The 17,226-nt window shown below is 48.2% G+C and overlaps 1 protein-coding gene across 6 annotated transcripts in view; it reads left to right on the plus strand.

The window, feature by feature from the left end:
* The window catches only part of NADK (NAD kinase), an 88,107-nt gene extending 82,789 nt beyond the window's left edge, over nucleotides 1-5,318 (plus strand). For all 6 annotated transcript variants that reach the window (XM_073585421.1, XM_073585418.1, XM_073585417.1 and 3 more), the window contains one exon: nucleotides 4,742-5,318. In XM_073585421.1, coding sequence (XP_073441522.1) covers nucleotides 4,742-4,895 — 154 coding nt within the window. In that variant the 3' untranslated portion in view covers nucleotides 4,896-5,318. The remainder of the gene's footprint in view (nucleotides 1-4,741) is intronic.
* Nucleotides 5,319-17,226: the final 11,908 nt, after the last annotated feature.

The following is a 17,226-nucleotide window of genomic DNA, read 5'->3' on the forward strand; positions in this document are numbered from 1 at the left end:
TTTGCAAAGCTGCAACGTGGTCTTCGGTTCACACTTTTGTGAAATTCTACAGGGTCCACACCTATGCTTCGGCAGACGCCAGCCTAGGTAGAAGGATTCTGCAGGCCGCGGTGGTGAGTCCACTGGCCTGATGGAAGTTTGTTTCCCACCCCAGGGACTGCTTTGGGACGTCCCATGGTCTCTGTGTCCCCCAATAAGGCGAACGAGAAAACAGGATTTTTTGGGTTGCTTACCGTAAAATCTGTTTCTCGGAGCCTTCATTGGGGGACACAGCACCCTCCCATGTTCTACAACTCCTGTTCTTATGTTTGTCGATTGGTTACAGTTGAGTTGTTCGTTCTGTTTTCAATCTATTCCGTTACTTCTCCTACTGCTTTCTCACTAACTGAGGAATTTCCTACCGGTCGGTGGGGTGTATACGGCGGAGGAGGAGCTAACTTTTTTGTGCATAGTGTCAGCCTCCTAGTGGCAGCAGCATACACCCATGGTCTCTGTGTCCCCCAATGAAGGCTCCGAGAAACAGACTTTACGGTAAGCAACCCAAAAAATCCTGTTTTTGTATTGAAGAACTGAAATTAACTTTTTGATGATGATCTAGTTTAGTGAGAAGCACTTGTAGATTACCTGGTGGTGAGGTACAACAAACCCCAACTCGCATTTCGCGATGGCTTCTGGGAGTTTTGTAGGGGATGAAAGGGGCTCTTTAAATAGTATGGTCCATGCCTCCCCCCTGTGATTGAAGACAGAATGCGGTCAAGTGGCCAAAGAACCGGAAGCTGCTTAGACAGTGTTGGAGTCACACTAAAGCTGTGTGATCATCTTGTCTATTGCCAAATTATATACCAGGGAGATTTACGTGTACATGGAGAAAGACCACTTTTGATTGACCTCACAGTCACCAGCAGAAAATCCTTATTATGTAGGAAATAGCACATCCTTATACAGATTATCACTTATATTGATCATTGGTAAAACCTTCTAATTTCTCCTCCCTCAGGAAGGGTTTAATCAATATTCATTAGATTTTATGATTGTGTTCTTTTCCTAAGCATTACTTCATTCTTTATTCGCAAAAGTGGACACGCTATCATATCAAAGTCCACATAAGTGTTCTAGAACTGCTGACAGGTGTGATTTCTAGCACGTAGATACATAATCGCGCTCTTAGATTCTGAAATGTTCATATATGCGTCCATTCTGTATATCTTCAATTACCGTATTTTTTTGGACTATAAGACGAACCCCAAATTTTCAGAAGGAAAAAGGGGAAAAAAATTAATGAGTCAAATGGGAGTCCGTCTTAGTCCGAATTCATCTTACCGGGGTTAATTAGTAGCGCTGGTGGAGTGTGGTCACAGGGGGTGTTCAGTGGTTCAGCAATGATATGACTCCCATCCCAGACTGGTGCGACAGGTTCTACGGTGCTCGTGGTGCAGGTGCTGTGCCAACATTTTCTGAAAGCCTGGAGCCCCCGCACATCCATTGCTGTGAAGCGGTGGCCTCTGGGAAATCCCATCCAAGGCTGGTGCGGCAGGTTCGCCGGTGCTCAGGGGTGCGGGGGCTCCGCCAACATTTTGTGAAAGCCCAGAGCCCCGCACGTCTCCTCTGCTGCCATGTGGTGGCCACCGGGAAAATGGCTGTCAGGTCGGCGCGTGCACAGATTGAGATCTCATTGCTGAGATTTCAATCTGCGCACGTCCGACTAGGCAGCCATTTTCCCGGAGGCTACCGCATTGCAGCAGTGGGCATGTGCGGGGCTCTGGGCTTTCACAAAATGTTGGTGGAGCCCTGCCCGGTCGAATACTGCCGCACCAACCTGGGAAGGGAGTGTGATCATCCCCTGCAGCGCTGGACCGGAACTGTGGTAGAATCAACTGACTCCTGCTGCCACCACACTACTTGTAAGTATATTCCAACTATAAGATGCACCCCCATTTCCCCAAAATTTTTTTGGGAAAAAAGTACGTCTTATAGTCCGAAAAATACGGTACGTGCATATCTTTACCAGTTTCCCCCGTGGTGATATGCAAAAGCAAAACCCTATTCTTGTCGAGCGTATCTATCTGTCATGGGTTCAAATCCAGCCGCTACCTCATTTCTGGCCTTGAATTCATCAGGTACTCCCTGCGGGACCCCTAGGGCATCTATGTAGACATGGGGGTCAAAAGAACCTTGTAGTTCCCTTTTCACCTTTTGTGGCAGTTGGTCATCCCGAAGTACTTGATCCCAACTGGGCAGATCAAATATATGGAAGGGCATAAGGGCTTTTACCATGGTGCATCATCCTCTCCAGGGCATGTATAGTCTGGGCCTAATTTTCAGGTCACCACATAGCCAGTACACATCTGGTAATTCTGGCCTACCAACAGAGTCGTTATATGGGCTTCCTGCCTGGATCTGGAGGACATGATTACAATAGTTAGATGGTGAATGGTCTACATACACTCCAGGAGTAATCACGTTCAATAACAGGTGTAATTCCCTGGATAGGGGGTGATCCCATGGCCAGTTGGTTCCTTATTTTGGTAAAGTGGGTATAGGTTGGATACAGCTTGGCATCTTTGTGAGTCAGCTGGGTGGTAGTTCATGTATAGTGATAGGGCGCATATGAATCCCTCCTCGTTTACCCTTGGGTCTACTGGGAAGGGTACCGTGCCTAAATGAGGTCGGGCAGTGGAACAGGGTATGCTTGACAAGCAATTTGCAACCAAGAGCTGACCCTCGCTCGGAAGCCCACGCTGCATCGGCGCCGACCACTCGTTGACTAACGTGCGGGTCAATGTAGCAGCAAGGCCGAGCATTGAATGGGCGGTATGAGATGGAAAGGTGTCCATGGTAACCACGTGCTCGGGTTACATGTTATCCAAGCATCTTGCGTGCTCTATTAATATGTTCCAGTCCTCTCTGCTGCATGTGTCACAGCTGTTAGTCGCAATGCAGGCAGGGATTACCTGTTTGTTAGACAGTCCCCTCATGTGTTGCACTTGTCTAAAGGGCCGGTCACACTAAGCGATATCGCTAGCAATATCACTATAACGTCACTGGTTTTTGTGACATTATAGCGATATTGTTGTGTCTGATACTTACCTCCGACCGCTCCCCCGCTGGTTATCGCTGATCGCGCGAGAACGTCCAGGACTGTTTCTTGTCGTCGGCTTCCTGCTGGGCTTCCTGCTGTGGAGACGAGCGATGCGTGGACGCGGGTGGGAGGACGTCTTCATCGCCTTGTCTGACAGGTAAGTAGCGACCCCCGACCCCTGCGATGTCGCTGGTGAGATCTGCCTGTGTAGCAGCTCACTAGCGACCACTTAGGCCTCTTTCACACTTCAGTTTTTTACAATCAGTCACAATCCGCCAGGTTTTGAAAAAAAAACGGATCCTCAATTTTCTTTTGAGGATCCGTTTTTTTCCCCATTGACTTTCATTAATGGCGGATTGTGACGGATTGCTGTCCGTTGTATCCGTTTTTTTTGAGGATCCGCCAAAAGTTTCTGTCCGTCACCATCCTCAAAGATTTCAAAACGGAGCTTGCAACGTTTTTTTTCTCTGGCGGATCCTCCAGACACTCATTTAACCCGAAATTCTTTCTTGGTGCTGGACAAAAAAAAATCCCTCTCCCTCCCTCTCCCTCTCCCTCTCCCTCCCTCTCCCTCCCTCTCCCCGGCCAGCGTTTCCTTTAAATTTCCTCATTTTCAGGATCCGTCTAATAACGGATCCTGTGCCATCCGTTCACATCAGTTGACAACAGATCCGCTTGTCTGACTTTTTGGCGGATTTGAACTGATGCAAAAAACTGAAGTGTGAAAGAGGCCTTAGCGATGCACCAGCGATCCTGACCACGTCATATCGCTGGTCGGGATTGCTGGTACATCGCTAAGTGTGACAGTACCTTAACAAACAGGTAATCCCTGCATGTTTGCTCATCACTACTGGTAATATCAAGACTAGCATCAATTGGAGCTGTACAGCAGATTGTCCTGTGTAAACAGGTGCTGAACTGCCGATTGTTCTGTTGCAATAGAATGACAAATCTTATCAATAAGGGTTTTTTTCTGGCTTGTCCTAAATTTCTGCAGTCACTCCAACACTGCAGATCCGATGAATCCTTAAAGTGTACATTGCAACATAATACAAGTGAATAGGGGTTGCATCACATCACCTAGGAGTACAGTGACGCGCTAGTCTAAAAAAAAAAAAAAAAAAATGCTTAGAATTATTTTTTGCAATATGCTTGTTGTAGTCGCGGTACCCTGGATGTTGCAGTCCGACCCCATTCACTTACATAGTGCAACGAAGTAACAGCTACATATAGCGATGTCTGCCCACACAACCTGAATCTTAAGTCATAGTGGACATGTAGCCCTACCCTTACCTTCATTTTTTCAAGGGTGGTCACGTGCTAATTAGATTCTCATCCACTTATCTCAATGTTCAGGATTCTCCTAACTGTGCTTGATCTGGTAATTGAGGGGAATCCTGACAGTGTGTGCAATGCACGCTGTCAAGATGTGCCAATCTGCAGTCACAAAGGGAGACTGCAGAAATGTAGCCATTCAGAAAACCCCTTGAATGATGTTTGTCTGAGCATATAATGATCGTCAGCCTACCCGGACAGGCTGGTGGATAACCACATGGTGCCACATAACCCTGGCATAAGTCTAGTGGCATTATGTCCACCGCTATGTCTCTTGCAGTTACTCCAGTGCTAGTCTAACCAGCTCTGTGTCTCATGTCGTTCCAGTATTAGCATCACTACCTCTTGTTACCCAGTCCCTTCCATCTGTTTCCGAGACCCGGTGAACGACTGGTTCGACAGCCTGGCCGAGTGTTTACATTGGAACGTTCGCAAGAAGCAAAACCATTTCACAGGTGACGAGGAGGAGGAGGAGTACTAGCAATGGCTGGACCTCAGAGACTGAGCATCTTCTTTTTTTTTTTTTCTCCAATGAAAGGGATCTTTCCTTCTAACACGAGTTTCGGTCATAGACTGTAACAGACCAAATCAGAAAAAAGTGCTTCTTCAAGCCACCAGCTGCAAAGTACTGGTCACATCCAACAGCCAGCTTCCTTTATTTATCTAATCTAGCGTTCTCTCTCTTAAGCTTTTACGAAAGAAGTTTATATTTGTGTTTCTTATTAATGAAACTTAATACAATAAATGAGAACCACTTGCTTCCGGCACGGCCCCCGCGGTATTGTCCTGCGCGACAATACAACGAGGGCCGCTCCTTCACCACGTGGTTATGTAGAGTTGTTTACATTTTATAATTAATTGTTCCATACCAGAAAATACTATAAAATATATATTTGTTCTTACATCTTCGGAGCCCATTTTTGTGGAATTTGTGACTTACATGTTGTACTTATACTAAAAATATATGCTCCGTTCTGTGAAGGGATTGTGCTGCCCCTGCATGAGCGGCAGGTATCATTAGTAGTGGTGACCGAACATGCTCGGATAAGGTGTTATCTGAGCATGCTCTGGTGCTAACAGTGAGTATTCGGGCACGCCGAAGACAATGTCCGAGTCCGCAGTTACGTGTCTCCCGGCTGTTCGACAGCTGCAACACATGCAGGGATTGCCTAACAGACGGACTCTCCCTGTATGTGTTGCCGCTGTCGAACAGCCGGGAGACATGCAACCACGGGGACTCAAACATATTGTCTTCAGTGTGCTCAAATACTATCCGTGCAAGCTCATGTGCAAATAACACCTTGTATGAGCACGTTCGCTCATCAGTAATCATGTATGTGACCGGTGCATGATACCTACTGATCATTCACATGGCACATCATCGGCACAGCTTTTACTTCCCGATGCAGAAATGTGCGGCAGCGGGCGACCTCCTTAATCCTGTTTACATGCTCCTTCCTCATGTTCTTCACTGGTCCTGCAGTGCCCGAAAACCTGCTTGCCGCCAATAACCTGCAAGATTGTGCTTCCAACACTGATGGTACAGGTATGAAGAGCAAATACTGCCAGGGACATTCCTTTGGTTTACAGGGAGGGCAGACTGCTCCGCAGGAGAAAAACCTCACATTTTTGGCCTTTGCACTGCAGGGCTGTGTTATGCTGCAGTTTCTCCAAAGCATGTGCTTAAGGTTTGAAAAAAATCTCATCTACAACGATGCTATTGTTATATGCAGCAGAAAATCCACGGTGTAAACTTCCCAGTGAACATACCTTGATGAGATTGGCCGCAGACCCTGCCAAAAATTAAAGGGCTATACTTCTAATTTTCCATCCAGTTGTTGCAATAGGATCCGCAGCCTATCACACATTCAGTAGATCTCTCTATATAAAAAAAATCTGTACATATTGACCTTCAATGTGGATTTCACACTTTGCAATGCAGGATTTAAAAAAAAAAAAAAAAAAAAAATCCATCCCAAAATTTGTATGGGAAAATATTGATTTTTCTGCAGATTCTAAGGTGAATCTGCCCCTTTCTACATTGCACTTTGTCCTCTATGGATGTGTCCTTCGGGTATGTTCATAGGTGCTGGAGATGCTGCAGATTTTCACCTCCCGTCTTACAGTAGCGATGGACCTAAATCCACAGCAGAATTCCACCTCTGCTACTGATTTTGAGATCTGCAACATGGTCAATGTGCTGCTGAGATCAGTGGCTGAAACGGGTGGCATGAAAACACCCGTAGATTTGTAATGCATGGGTCCATGGAGGAAACCTTTCTGTGCTAGTGTTTTATTATGCTGCCTATTTTCTGCACTGTGTGCATTTATCCTGACTGTAATGGACAGGGTGATCTGGATACCGGGGAAGCTGCATTATGGGGAAAGACCAGTACGTGGAGGAGCATTGTGGGGATCCCCCCTGCAGCACTTTCGTTATAGTGAATTTCTATTGTTATAATCAATGATTTTTTTTTTTTTTTTTTACTACCCAACATTGTAACTGCACTTTCAACATCCTGGGTCCTTTTTCCCCCCCACTCCTGTCTGGTGTGGCTTTTTTTTTTTTTTTTTTTTTAAAAGCCAGGGCCTGAAGACAGACTGTGCCCCTCGCTTAGTACAATGCAACATCAGATCTACAGATTCTGACTCTAAAGAGAATAAATACATGAGGATGTTCAATAACTTTTTCTTCAGAATTTGCTGAGGATCACAAGTTCATCTGTTATCTCCATAATTATGTTGCTCATGTTCCTGGTGAATCTGAGGCAGGATGACGGTGGTGGTGACTGCGGTACATCATACAGGTGAAGATCGCACAAGCTTTGGGGTGTTCAGAAGGGCCCTAATGCCAGGGCACGGACCCCCCCACTGTTTGATACTAACTTGTGAACAGATACGTATACTAGAGGTTCACATCTATAGATTTCAGGAAGGTGGGCTGCAGTCATGACCCCTATTATTCCAGAGTACAACTGCACCCTCTCATGCTCAGAGGTGGTACAAATAAAGTTGCAGGACCCGGTTCATCGGCCCCGGTAGTAGTCTGTAGCTACTGGACAGGAGCTCTGAAAGCCACCTCTAGGCGGTTCTTCTGATTAGCTGCCTTGGTGTGGTCACATGTGGACATGCTCCAATGATGACGCTGTGCTGGCTCGGCTAATCAAGAGGGGCCGTGGATATTAGGAGGTGGCTCTCGGGACCCCGCTTCGGCTGCAGCATTGGATCCTGTAAATCAATTCCCTACAAAGTAGCCACAGATAATACTCATTAAAAGATCGACCTGGACCCTTTTGTACCAGTCTGGAGCGTCAGATCATCACGTAACAATAAGAGCACTTTTTTTTTTTGGGCACTTTGGGAGGGGTGATAAACCCTCCACCCTCAGAATAAAATAGAATGTGATCTACACATCTGTCCTTGCTTCTGAGTTGCAATATATTATATTTTCTAAGTCTTTTTGTAACCTATATGTTAAAAAAAAAAAAAAAATTAAAAATCCTGGCGATCGTTTCCATCAGGGCAGCACCATGCATGAATATGGACAATGAGACGTTTGACTTTCTGTACTAGACTTCCTCACCAGGCTACACTGTCTTGTTTTAGGACCTTCCTCCTGGGTAAGAGGATGCATGGGATGATTTTATACTATTTTAGAAATATACAGTGTGCGCCGAGGGGGAAGGTGATGGATTGGGTGAGCCGATCACTGCCTTCTATTCCATTGTGCTGTAAATACGGACCGCTCTCTCCATCCCTGCTCACTTTTTATGTTTTTGTAGCATTTTGCAGATTTTTCTTGTTTCATTGTTTGTTCCCATATGTTCTAAACATTAATAATCATTTTCTGTAGACAGATCTGATTTATTTTGTTTAATGTCATATATGCATAATTTGTGAAGAATTTTTGTTACAATTTCTATTGTAAATTCTATTTTACGCTAATGAATATCCTAATCTCTGAGTCCAGAGTGACGCTGTGAATCTACAGTCACACGAGCAGACACTGTTACTTACTAGTTTACACAAGGGGTCTGGTGGCTTTAACAAGGTCTGGCTATAAACGTCTCGCAAAGTATCACGGTGCCACTGCAACATCGCAGCACAATACAAGTGAATGGGGGTTGACCCCACGATCGTGTGACAAGAACAGCAGTCATTGTTCTCAGCAGTGCGAGTCCTGTTTACACAGGAGGATGTGTTACCGGGAATGATTCATTTGTGCAGCACAAAAGATCGGTTTACCTGAAGAACGAGCTTGTTCAATAAGTGATCGTCGTCCAGTTTAAGGCCCCGTCTCACATAGCGAAATCGGTGACGCAATAGCGATCTCGCTACATGTGACACATAGCGGCGACCAGCCCCCAGCCCCCCCCCCGGATATCGCTGATCGTGCTCGAATGTCCTGGGCCATTTTTTCATTGTCTGCATCCTGCTGGCCAGCATGCATCGCAGTGTTTGACGCCGACGAGCGACCTCGTTGGTGACGCAGAACTCGGGGACGCAGGCTGGAATCGTTCATAATAGCTGATGTGTGACAACACACCAGCGATCCTTACCAGGTCGTATCGTTGTCGGGATTGCTGGTGCATCGCTATGTGAAACGGGACCCTTAGACTGCAAGATTAAAGGAGCAGCAAGCATCCCTAGACTCGATAATCGTGCAGTGTAAATGGACTGTTGGGCAGTTTGGATGTAAAACACATATTTTTAAATCTAGCAGCTAGTCTGTATGGGCACAGCCACCTTTAAGATAACCCGCTATGAAGACTCGGACCAGCCAATTTCCCATAGCCTATAACAGTAACAATTCTATTCTTGTGAGTTATTGGGTACAGAATATAGTTGAGCGACTATATTCGGAATTGGCCGCCGAATCTGAATTTGCCATATTGGTACCGAATTTATGTTTGATCGGTTCTGAACATATTTGTTCATTTTTACTCCAATGATGGTTTACTGTGTTTGGCAAAAAAAAAAAAAAATTGCCGCTATTCACAATCAAAACCTAATTTTTGAAAAATTTGCTAAACTCTAGTACAGAGGGTGTTCTCGCAGAGATTGGACTTTTTTTGTAGGATGATAAAGTATTGCAGGGAAGTACCCCCCCAGTAGCACAATCAGCTTGCAGATCAATGGCCTCACGCATGTGTAGAAAAACAAACTCATGCAACAAGAGGTCCTGCAAATAAAATGGAACAGATTCTGCACATCATTATACGAGACCTTGGGAAGGAGCAGTGATCTGGAGGAGGGTCCGATGCTTATGAGATTTTCCAAAGGAACACAATGAAGCCTCTGAATAGGGCTACAGTTTTTGGAAATTCTTCTTTAATCGTGACTGGCAACAATTTCAGGAACATTTCTGAACTTCCATACAAGCAACTCTTGTTCACATGTAAATATGTATATAGTAAAAAAAAAATTTTTTTTTTTTTTTTTTTTTTTACAGATGGGGGTTACAGATAGTTTGTCCTGAACTCTTATTTAGGCTATGAGCAGATATTATTTTTTTTTTTTTTACATACTTGCGTCAGTGATTGCTGTGCTGCCCACAATATCATACTGATTATTCCAGACTGAGAAGATTGAGCATATAAAATAAGTCCAATTTCCAGGACGTCCACCTGACAGCACTATGGAGGACGTCCTCCTCCTCCTTACAGGGACAGGAAAGCACACGAGAGGTTAAAAGGCCATGTCCCACCCCCTTTCCCCTCAGTGTTTTTCCTGTCCCTGCACGGAGGGACACGCGAGAGCTTACCGGAGGGACCCAGGGGATCGTGCGGCCGGTCCAATCCTTCCCCTGTCAAGAGGTCCCGGGGCCGAAACTTCCCGGTGGGGAGTCCCTCGGCTCCAAAGGCCAGGAGCAGGACGGCGCTCCTGGAGGGAGCCGTTCCTCCCGGTGGGGGGGCTCTCGGCTCCAGGACGGGTCGGCTCCCCGCAGGCGGCTGGCCATGCGGGCACCGACAGAAGTGGGGCGGCGGGCCGAGTACCCGCAGGGCCGACGCTGGGCAGTGGAGGCCGGAGCACCATAGCAGGAACGGCTCCCTGCACGCGCCGAGCGCGGTCGCGCGCAGATGCCCGGCAGGAAGTGGAGGCGCGGCTTACCAGCGTCACATCCGGTGACGTCAGACGCCGGTTTCAAATCCAGGGCGCGCGCGCTCCTGGACCAAAGCGTTCTCCAGAGTCGTCACAGGTGGTTCCAGGCTGTGTGACTGCATCGGACGCCAGGGAATGGAAGGCAACACTGCATCTGGTGGAGGGGTAAGTGCGCATAGCGCAGACCACCCTCCCCACCCGTCCCCACAGCCCAGATCTGATGAGGTGCCCCTTATATTATCAGGAAAAGGTCGCAAGCGTCCGAGGTGGGAACCAGTCCCAGTATCAGAGGCGAGCCCTAGCGAGGAATCCGATTTCCGGAACTCAGATCAGGAGGAAGAAGGCGAGATCCTGGGGGATAGTCAGGAACAGAACAGAAAGTACCTATTCAGACTGGAGGATACGGACGAGCTGGTACACGCGGTCAGAAATACCATGCAGATGGAAGAAGTCCCTAAGCCACAGTCCAGACAGGACTTAATGTTTGGAGGACTGGTGTCCCGCAAACAGGTGGTGTTCCCTGTGAGCGAGCACATCAAAGCAATGATCCAGGAGGAGTGGAAGGAAGCAGAGCGTCGGTTGACACTCTCCCGAAGCTTTAAAAATAGACTGCCCTTCGATCCCGAGGAAACTCGGGCGTGGGAAGAAGTCCCTAAGATCGACGTCCCGGTTGCCAAGGTTACGAAGAAATCGGCTATCCCAGCCGAGGACTCATCCGGTCTTGGAGACCCAATGGATAGAAAGGCGGACGTCTTGTTAAAAAGAACATGGGAGACGTCGGCGGCCCTGATTAGAGCCAACATAGCAGCCACCTCGGTGGCCAGGTCTATGTTCCTGTGGTTGGGGCAGTTGGAGGAAAACCTAACCAACAAGACCCCGAGGTCAGAGATACTAGCATCTCTTCCTCTTTTGAAATCAGCCACGGCGTTCCTGTCGGATACGTCGGCGGAATCAGTTAGGTTTGCGGCCAGAAACAGCTCCCTCTCTAATGCGGCCCGGAGAGCAGTCTGGCTTAGATCCTGGTCGGGGGATAACCCTTCTAAGGCCAAGTTATGTGCCATCCCTTTCTCGGGTCTGAGGGTGTTTGGTCCAGCCCTGGATAATATCCTTGAGCTGGTGTCTGATAAGAATGAGGGATTTCCGGAAGAAAAGCCCAGGCGGTCCCAGTCCTTTCGGAGAGGCTCCTTCTTCAGAGGACAGTCAGAGTTTAGGGGCCGGGCGAGGTCTAATAGAAGCTCCTACAGAGGCTCCTTCAGCCAAAGTGGGAAGAACAGAGGTCCCCCATTTGCATCGACATCTAGGTCGAGGAGACAATGACGCCATAGGCATTGGGGGGAGACTTTGCCACTTCGCAGCAAACTGGTCGCGAGTCACCAACAATCAGTGGGTCCTCAGAACCATCAGCGAAGGTTACAGGATAGAGCTCTATTCTCCTCCCCCCGACAGATATATTGCCCCCACTGTCGTCCAGGAGGACTCCGCAATGTGGTCGGATCTTCAGGACATGTTAGACTCAGGGGTCATAATACCAGTTTCACCATCAGAAAGAGGAAAAGGTCACTACTCTTCCCTGTTTGCAATTACAAAGAAATCCGGCGAGGCCCGCACCATCATAAACCTGAAGCCACTAAATGCTTGGGTCAGATACAAGAGGTTCCGGATGGAATCAATCCGATCCGCAATTCCTCTGATAGACAGGGACACAGTTATGTGCACCCTAGACCTAAAAAAGGCATATTATCAGGTTCCTATTCATCCCTCATCCCAAAGCCTACTAAGGTTCGCGATCAGTTCACTAGCCCGGACCTGCCATTTCCAGTTCCAGGGTCTTCCATTCGGGCTGGCCTCAGCTCCCAGGATCTTTACAAAGCTGGTGGTAGAGGTGGTGGCCTACCTGAGAGATCAGGGTATTGTGATTGTGCCGTACCTGGACGACTTCTTACTGGTGGCAAGATCCAAAGAAGCGCTCATCCGAGACAGGATCCGAACAACTACTGTGATGGAGTTCCTGGGCTGGGTGATCAACTGGGAGAAGTCGGACCTCACACCAAAACACCAGAAAGGTATTCCTGGGAGTCCTCCTATACTCAGCCGACAGAATATCCTGACTAACCGAGCAGAAGCAGAAGTCCATTCAGGCCAGAACCAGAGGTCTGTTGAAGCGTCAATGCTCCATAAGGGAAGCAATGGAGGTCCTGGGCCTCATGACGGCCTGCATCCAGTGTGTCCGTTGGGCCCAATTCCACTCGCGGTTGTTACAAAGAGAAATTCTCGCGAGGTGGGACAGGAGTCAGGCGTCGCTAGACAAACCCCTAAGACTCTCAGGACGAGTAAAGGAGTCCCTTCGCTGGTGGTTACAGGCCAGGAACCTTCAGGTGGGCGTGCATTGGACAACCTCTCCATACGTGGTAGTCACCACAGACGCAAGTGCGTGGGGATGGGGAGCCCACATAGAAGGGAAGATCTTCCAGGGGAAGTGGCCAGCAAGCATCAAGGCCAGATCCTCCAATTTCAAGGAACTCTTCGCGGTCTGGGAAGCGTTGCGGAGAAACCGGTCGGTACTAAAGAGTCGTCATGTTCGCATTTTATCCGACAATACAACGACAGTGGCATTCCTGAAACACCAAGGAGGAACCAGGCATCAACCACTACAGGCACTGGCGGAAAAGATATTCACGTGGGCAGAACGGACAGTTCGATCCGTGACCGCGGTACATCTAGAGGGTTCCCAAAACGAAGTGGCGGACTACCTGAGCAGACAACAGATCCACCCGACAGAGTGGGAATTGAACATAGAGATCTTCAACCAGCTTTGTCAGCGCTGGGGGAACCCCAGTATAGATCTCTTCGCAAGCCGCAAGAACTCGAAGGTTCCCAGATTCTACTCCCTAAATCCGATGGACCATCCAGAGGGCGTAGACGCCCTGAGTCAGACTTGGGGAGAATCCCTCTCTTATGTGTTCCCACCAGTGGCCCTCATACCGGCAGTGCTCAGAAAGATACGCGAGGACCACGCAAGAGTGATATTGATAGTGCCATACTGGCCAAGGAGAAGCTGGTTTTCCCTTCTGGGAGCCATGGCAGTAGAAGATCCAGTCGAGCTGCCCTGGTGGGAGAACATCATCCACCAGGGCCCGATCCACCACCCGGACCCAGCAAGACTCCATCTATCGGCTTGGATCCTGAGAGGGACATCCTGAAGGCAAAAGGATTGTCGGAGCAGGTCATATCCACCCTACAGGCCAGCAGGAAGCCGGTGACGTCGGCAATTTATCGGAAGATATGGAAGAGATTCTGTTTGGAGGGTGGCAGGTCCGGGCTCGTGGCAGGTACCCCGGATCTCCCTAACATACTAGGGTTCCTGCAGGCAGGTTTTAATAAAGGCCTCAGGCCCAGTACTCTAAAAGTCCAGGTTTCAGCTTTGAGCGCCTTCTATGATTATCAGTTAGCTGCACATCCCTGGGTGATAAGGTTTATAAAAGCCACACAGCGCCTGCGCCCCACGATTAGGCAGCTCACCCCGCCATGGGACCTGGGCCTGGTACTTCGGTTCCTCTGCTCGGACACTTTCGCCCTTAGTGAGAAGATAGCCATCCCTGCTCTCACTCGTAAAACGGCCTTTCTAGTAGCCATTACCACGGCCAAAAGAATAGGGGAGATCCAGGCCCTATCCACTAAGGATCCATACCTCCAGATAAGAGAGGATAGTATAATCCTAAGGTTAGACCCGGCATTTACCCCGAAGGTAGCCTCTACAAGAAATCTGAACCAGGAGGTAGTGTTACCCTCTTTCTGCGATAATCCCCGAAATGAGAAGGAGCGGCGGCTCCACTCGCTAGACGTGAGGCACGCAGTTATAGAATACCTAGAGGCCACCAATAGTTGGCGTATCGACCCGAACCTGTTCGTTCTCTTTGGTGGTAGGAATAAAGGGAAGAAGGCCTCTAAGGCGTCCATAGCGCGTTGGATTACCTCAGTAATCTCGGACGCTTACCAGGCTGAAGGCGCCAGCCCGCCTGATTCCTTAAAAGCCCACTCTACAAGGGCGGTATCGGCCTCATGGGCCGAGCGGGCGGGGGCGTCAGTTGATCAAATTTGTCGAGCGGCAACCTGGGCTAGTCTTAATACATTCTGCAAACACTACAAACTAGATGTGTTAGCTGGCCAACAAACCGCATTCGGGAGAAAAGTTCTCCAAGCAGTAATCCCACCCTGAGGAGGTGCTTTGGTACTCTCCATAGTGCTGTCAGGTGGACGTCCTGGAAAATAGGTATTAGACCTACCGGTAATGATGTTTCCAGGAGTCCATCCTGACAGCACGGGTAGTTCCCTCCCTGTTATGTTATACTATGTTGTATTATGTTATGTCATATGCTGTAATATGATTGTTTCATTAAACCGTTACTAGCATCATCCACCTTGTGGTACTTGTCAAATCACTGAGGGAAAGGGGGTGGGACATGGCCTTTTAACATCTCGTGTGCTTTCCTGTCCCTGTAAGGAGGAGGAGGACGTCCTCCATAGTGCTGTCAGGATGGACTCCTGGAAACATCATTACCGGTAGGTCTAATACCTATTTTTCAGCCAGAAGAAAAAAAAATTTTTTCCATGTAATTTGTAGCCCATATGTAATTTGTTTTTTACACATCAGCAATTAAAAGATTTAGAAAAAACGTTTCCTATGCCAGTTTTAACAATGTATCCCTAAAAAAAAAAATCAGATGCTATAGGGTTGATCTGTACGGGATCTGATTGACTGGAAATGGGTGAGTGTCATCCGACATACAGAAAACACAAGTACATGTTGTCATTTTTTTTTTCACGAGGTTGTTCAGTACATGTAAAACAACGATCATCTGAACAGCACAATTGAACATTGGTCCGAGTGCTGTCAGTGCGAGGTCAGTTTCTTTTGTTTTCATAGACAGCACTCAAACAAAGTATGGTAGTGTGAACGAAGCTTAAAGGGAATCCGTCACCTACTTTTGGCGGGCGATGAAAATGAGGTCTATCCGGTCCGATGGGCGGTGTTCCCGATGTGTGCCGCCTCACCATCTTTGGCCACCGTCCGCAGTTTTTTGAGGAATAGGAGTAGGTCTCCGCCATTTGTTGCACGTGCGCTAAGCATTCTTGGCTAGTACATGCACAGTATGCTTTGCCCAACTGCAGGCAAAGCCAAAAAGCCTGACTGCGCATGCGCCGGTTAACTAGGCCCCAGGAAGTATTTTGCGGTGTTCCGGGGCTTAGTTAACCGGCGCATGCGCAGTCAGGTTTTTCGACTTTGCCCGCAGTTGGGCAAATTATACTGCGTGTGCGCTAGCCAAGAATGCTTAGCGCACGCGCAACAAATGGCGGAGACCTACTATTCCTCAAAAAACTGCGGACGGCGGCCAAGGATGGGGAGACGGCACATATTGGGGACACTGCCCACCGGACCGACCTCGTTTTCATCGCCCGCCAAAAGCAAATGGCGGAGACCTACTATTCCTCAAAAAACTGCGGACGGCGGCCAAGGATGGGGAGACGGCACATATTGGGGACACTGCCCACCGGACCGACCTCGTTTTCATCACCCGCCAAAAGCAGGTAACAGATTCCCTTTAAGAAGTAAATGACATGCAGACGGATCAGGGGAAAAAGCGGGGATCTAGAGGACGCCGATCTGATGAATTTTCTCAATCACTAGATTATGTATTCAGGATGTTCTGTGGCTCACATTTCACAATAGCTTTTGTTTTAGGAAATTGCCAAAACTACAACTCCCAGCAAGTAGAGCTATATGCTGTGAATTACTGGCCAGCAAGTATTAAATTAATATGCGGGTGCAAATACATCATGACTGCAATACAAACATACATAAACACTATGCAACAGCTCTCTGCAATTACTGAGCACTAGAGTTGAGCAAAACAAGTTGGTCAGATTCAAAAGTCGCCAAAGTCAGCCATGCGGTCGGTGACCCGAGCCCCAAAGTCAGATTTCACAGAATGCTTGCACGTGACTTTTTTTTTTTTTTCTTCAGCCAATGAGCAAGGACGTACACGGTGGGCAACGAGATGACGTGCAGCGTCTGGGGGGGGGGGGGAGAGATTTTGTGCACTTTAAAAAAAAGTGGTTCGGCATGTAGGTGTGTTTACTGTCGTCCACTCCCTGCCGACTTTGCTTCCCCATTGACTTGCACTGGGCTTCATGTTTCAGTCGGACCTTCGACTTTTCACGATAGTCGGCCGTTTTCGGTCGACTCGACTTTTGAGAAAGTCGGGTTTCATGAAGCCCGACTCGACCCTAAAAAAGGCAAAGTCGCTCATCTCTACTGAGCACATGAACTCCACTAGAGTGAACATGCTCGGATAAGGTGTTATCCAAGCATGCTCCAGTGCTAAGTGTCTTAGGCATGCTCAAATAATACACTGCTCAAAGGGAACACTGTTTTGGTCACTTTTGAATGTTGGTTGTGCTTTCACACTCGTAGTAGCATGAGACGGACTCTACAACCCACATAAGTGGCTCAGGTAGTGCAGCTCATCCAGGATGGCACATCAATGTGAGCTGTGGCAAGGTTTGCTGTGTCTGTCAGCGTAGCGTCCAGAGGATGGAGGTGCTACCAGGAGACGGGCAAGTACACCAGGAGATGTGGAGGGGGCTGTAGGAGGTCAACAACCCAGCAGCAGGACTGCTACCTTTGCCTTTGTGCAAGGAGGAACAGGAGG

Source organism: Dendrobates tinctorius, unplaced genomic scaffold (assembly GCF_039654945.1).
Source record: "Dendrobates tinctorius isolate UK_male_01 unplaced genomic scaffold, ASM3965494v1 ptg000086l, whole genome shotgun sequence".
In the NCBI taxonomy this organism is placed as follows: Eukaryota; Metazoa; Chordata; class Amphibia; order Anura; family Dendrobatidae; genus Dendrobates; species Dendrobates tinctorius.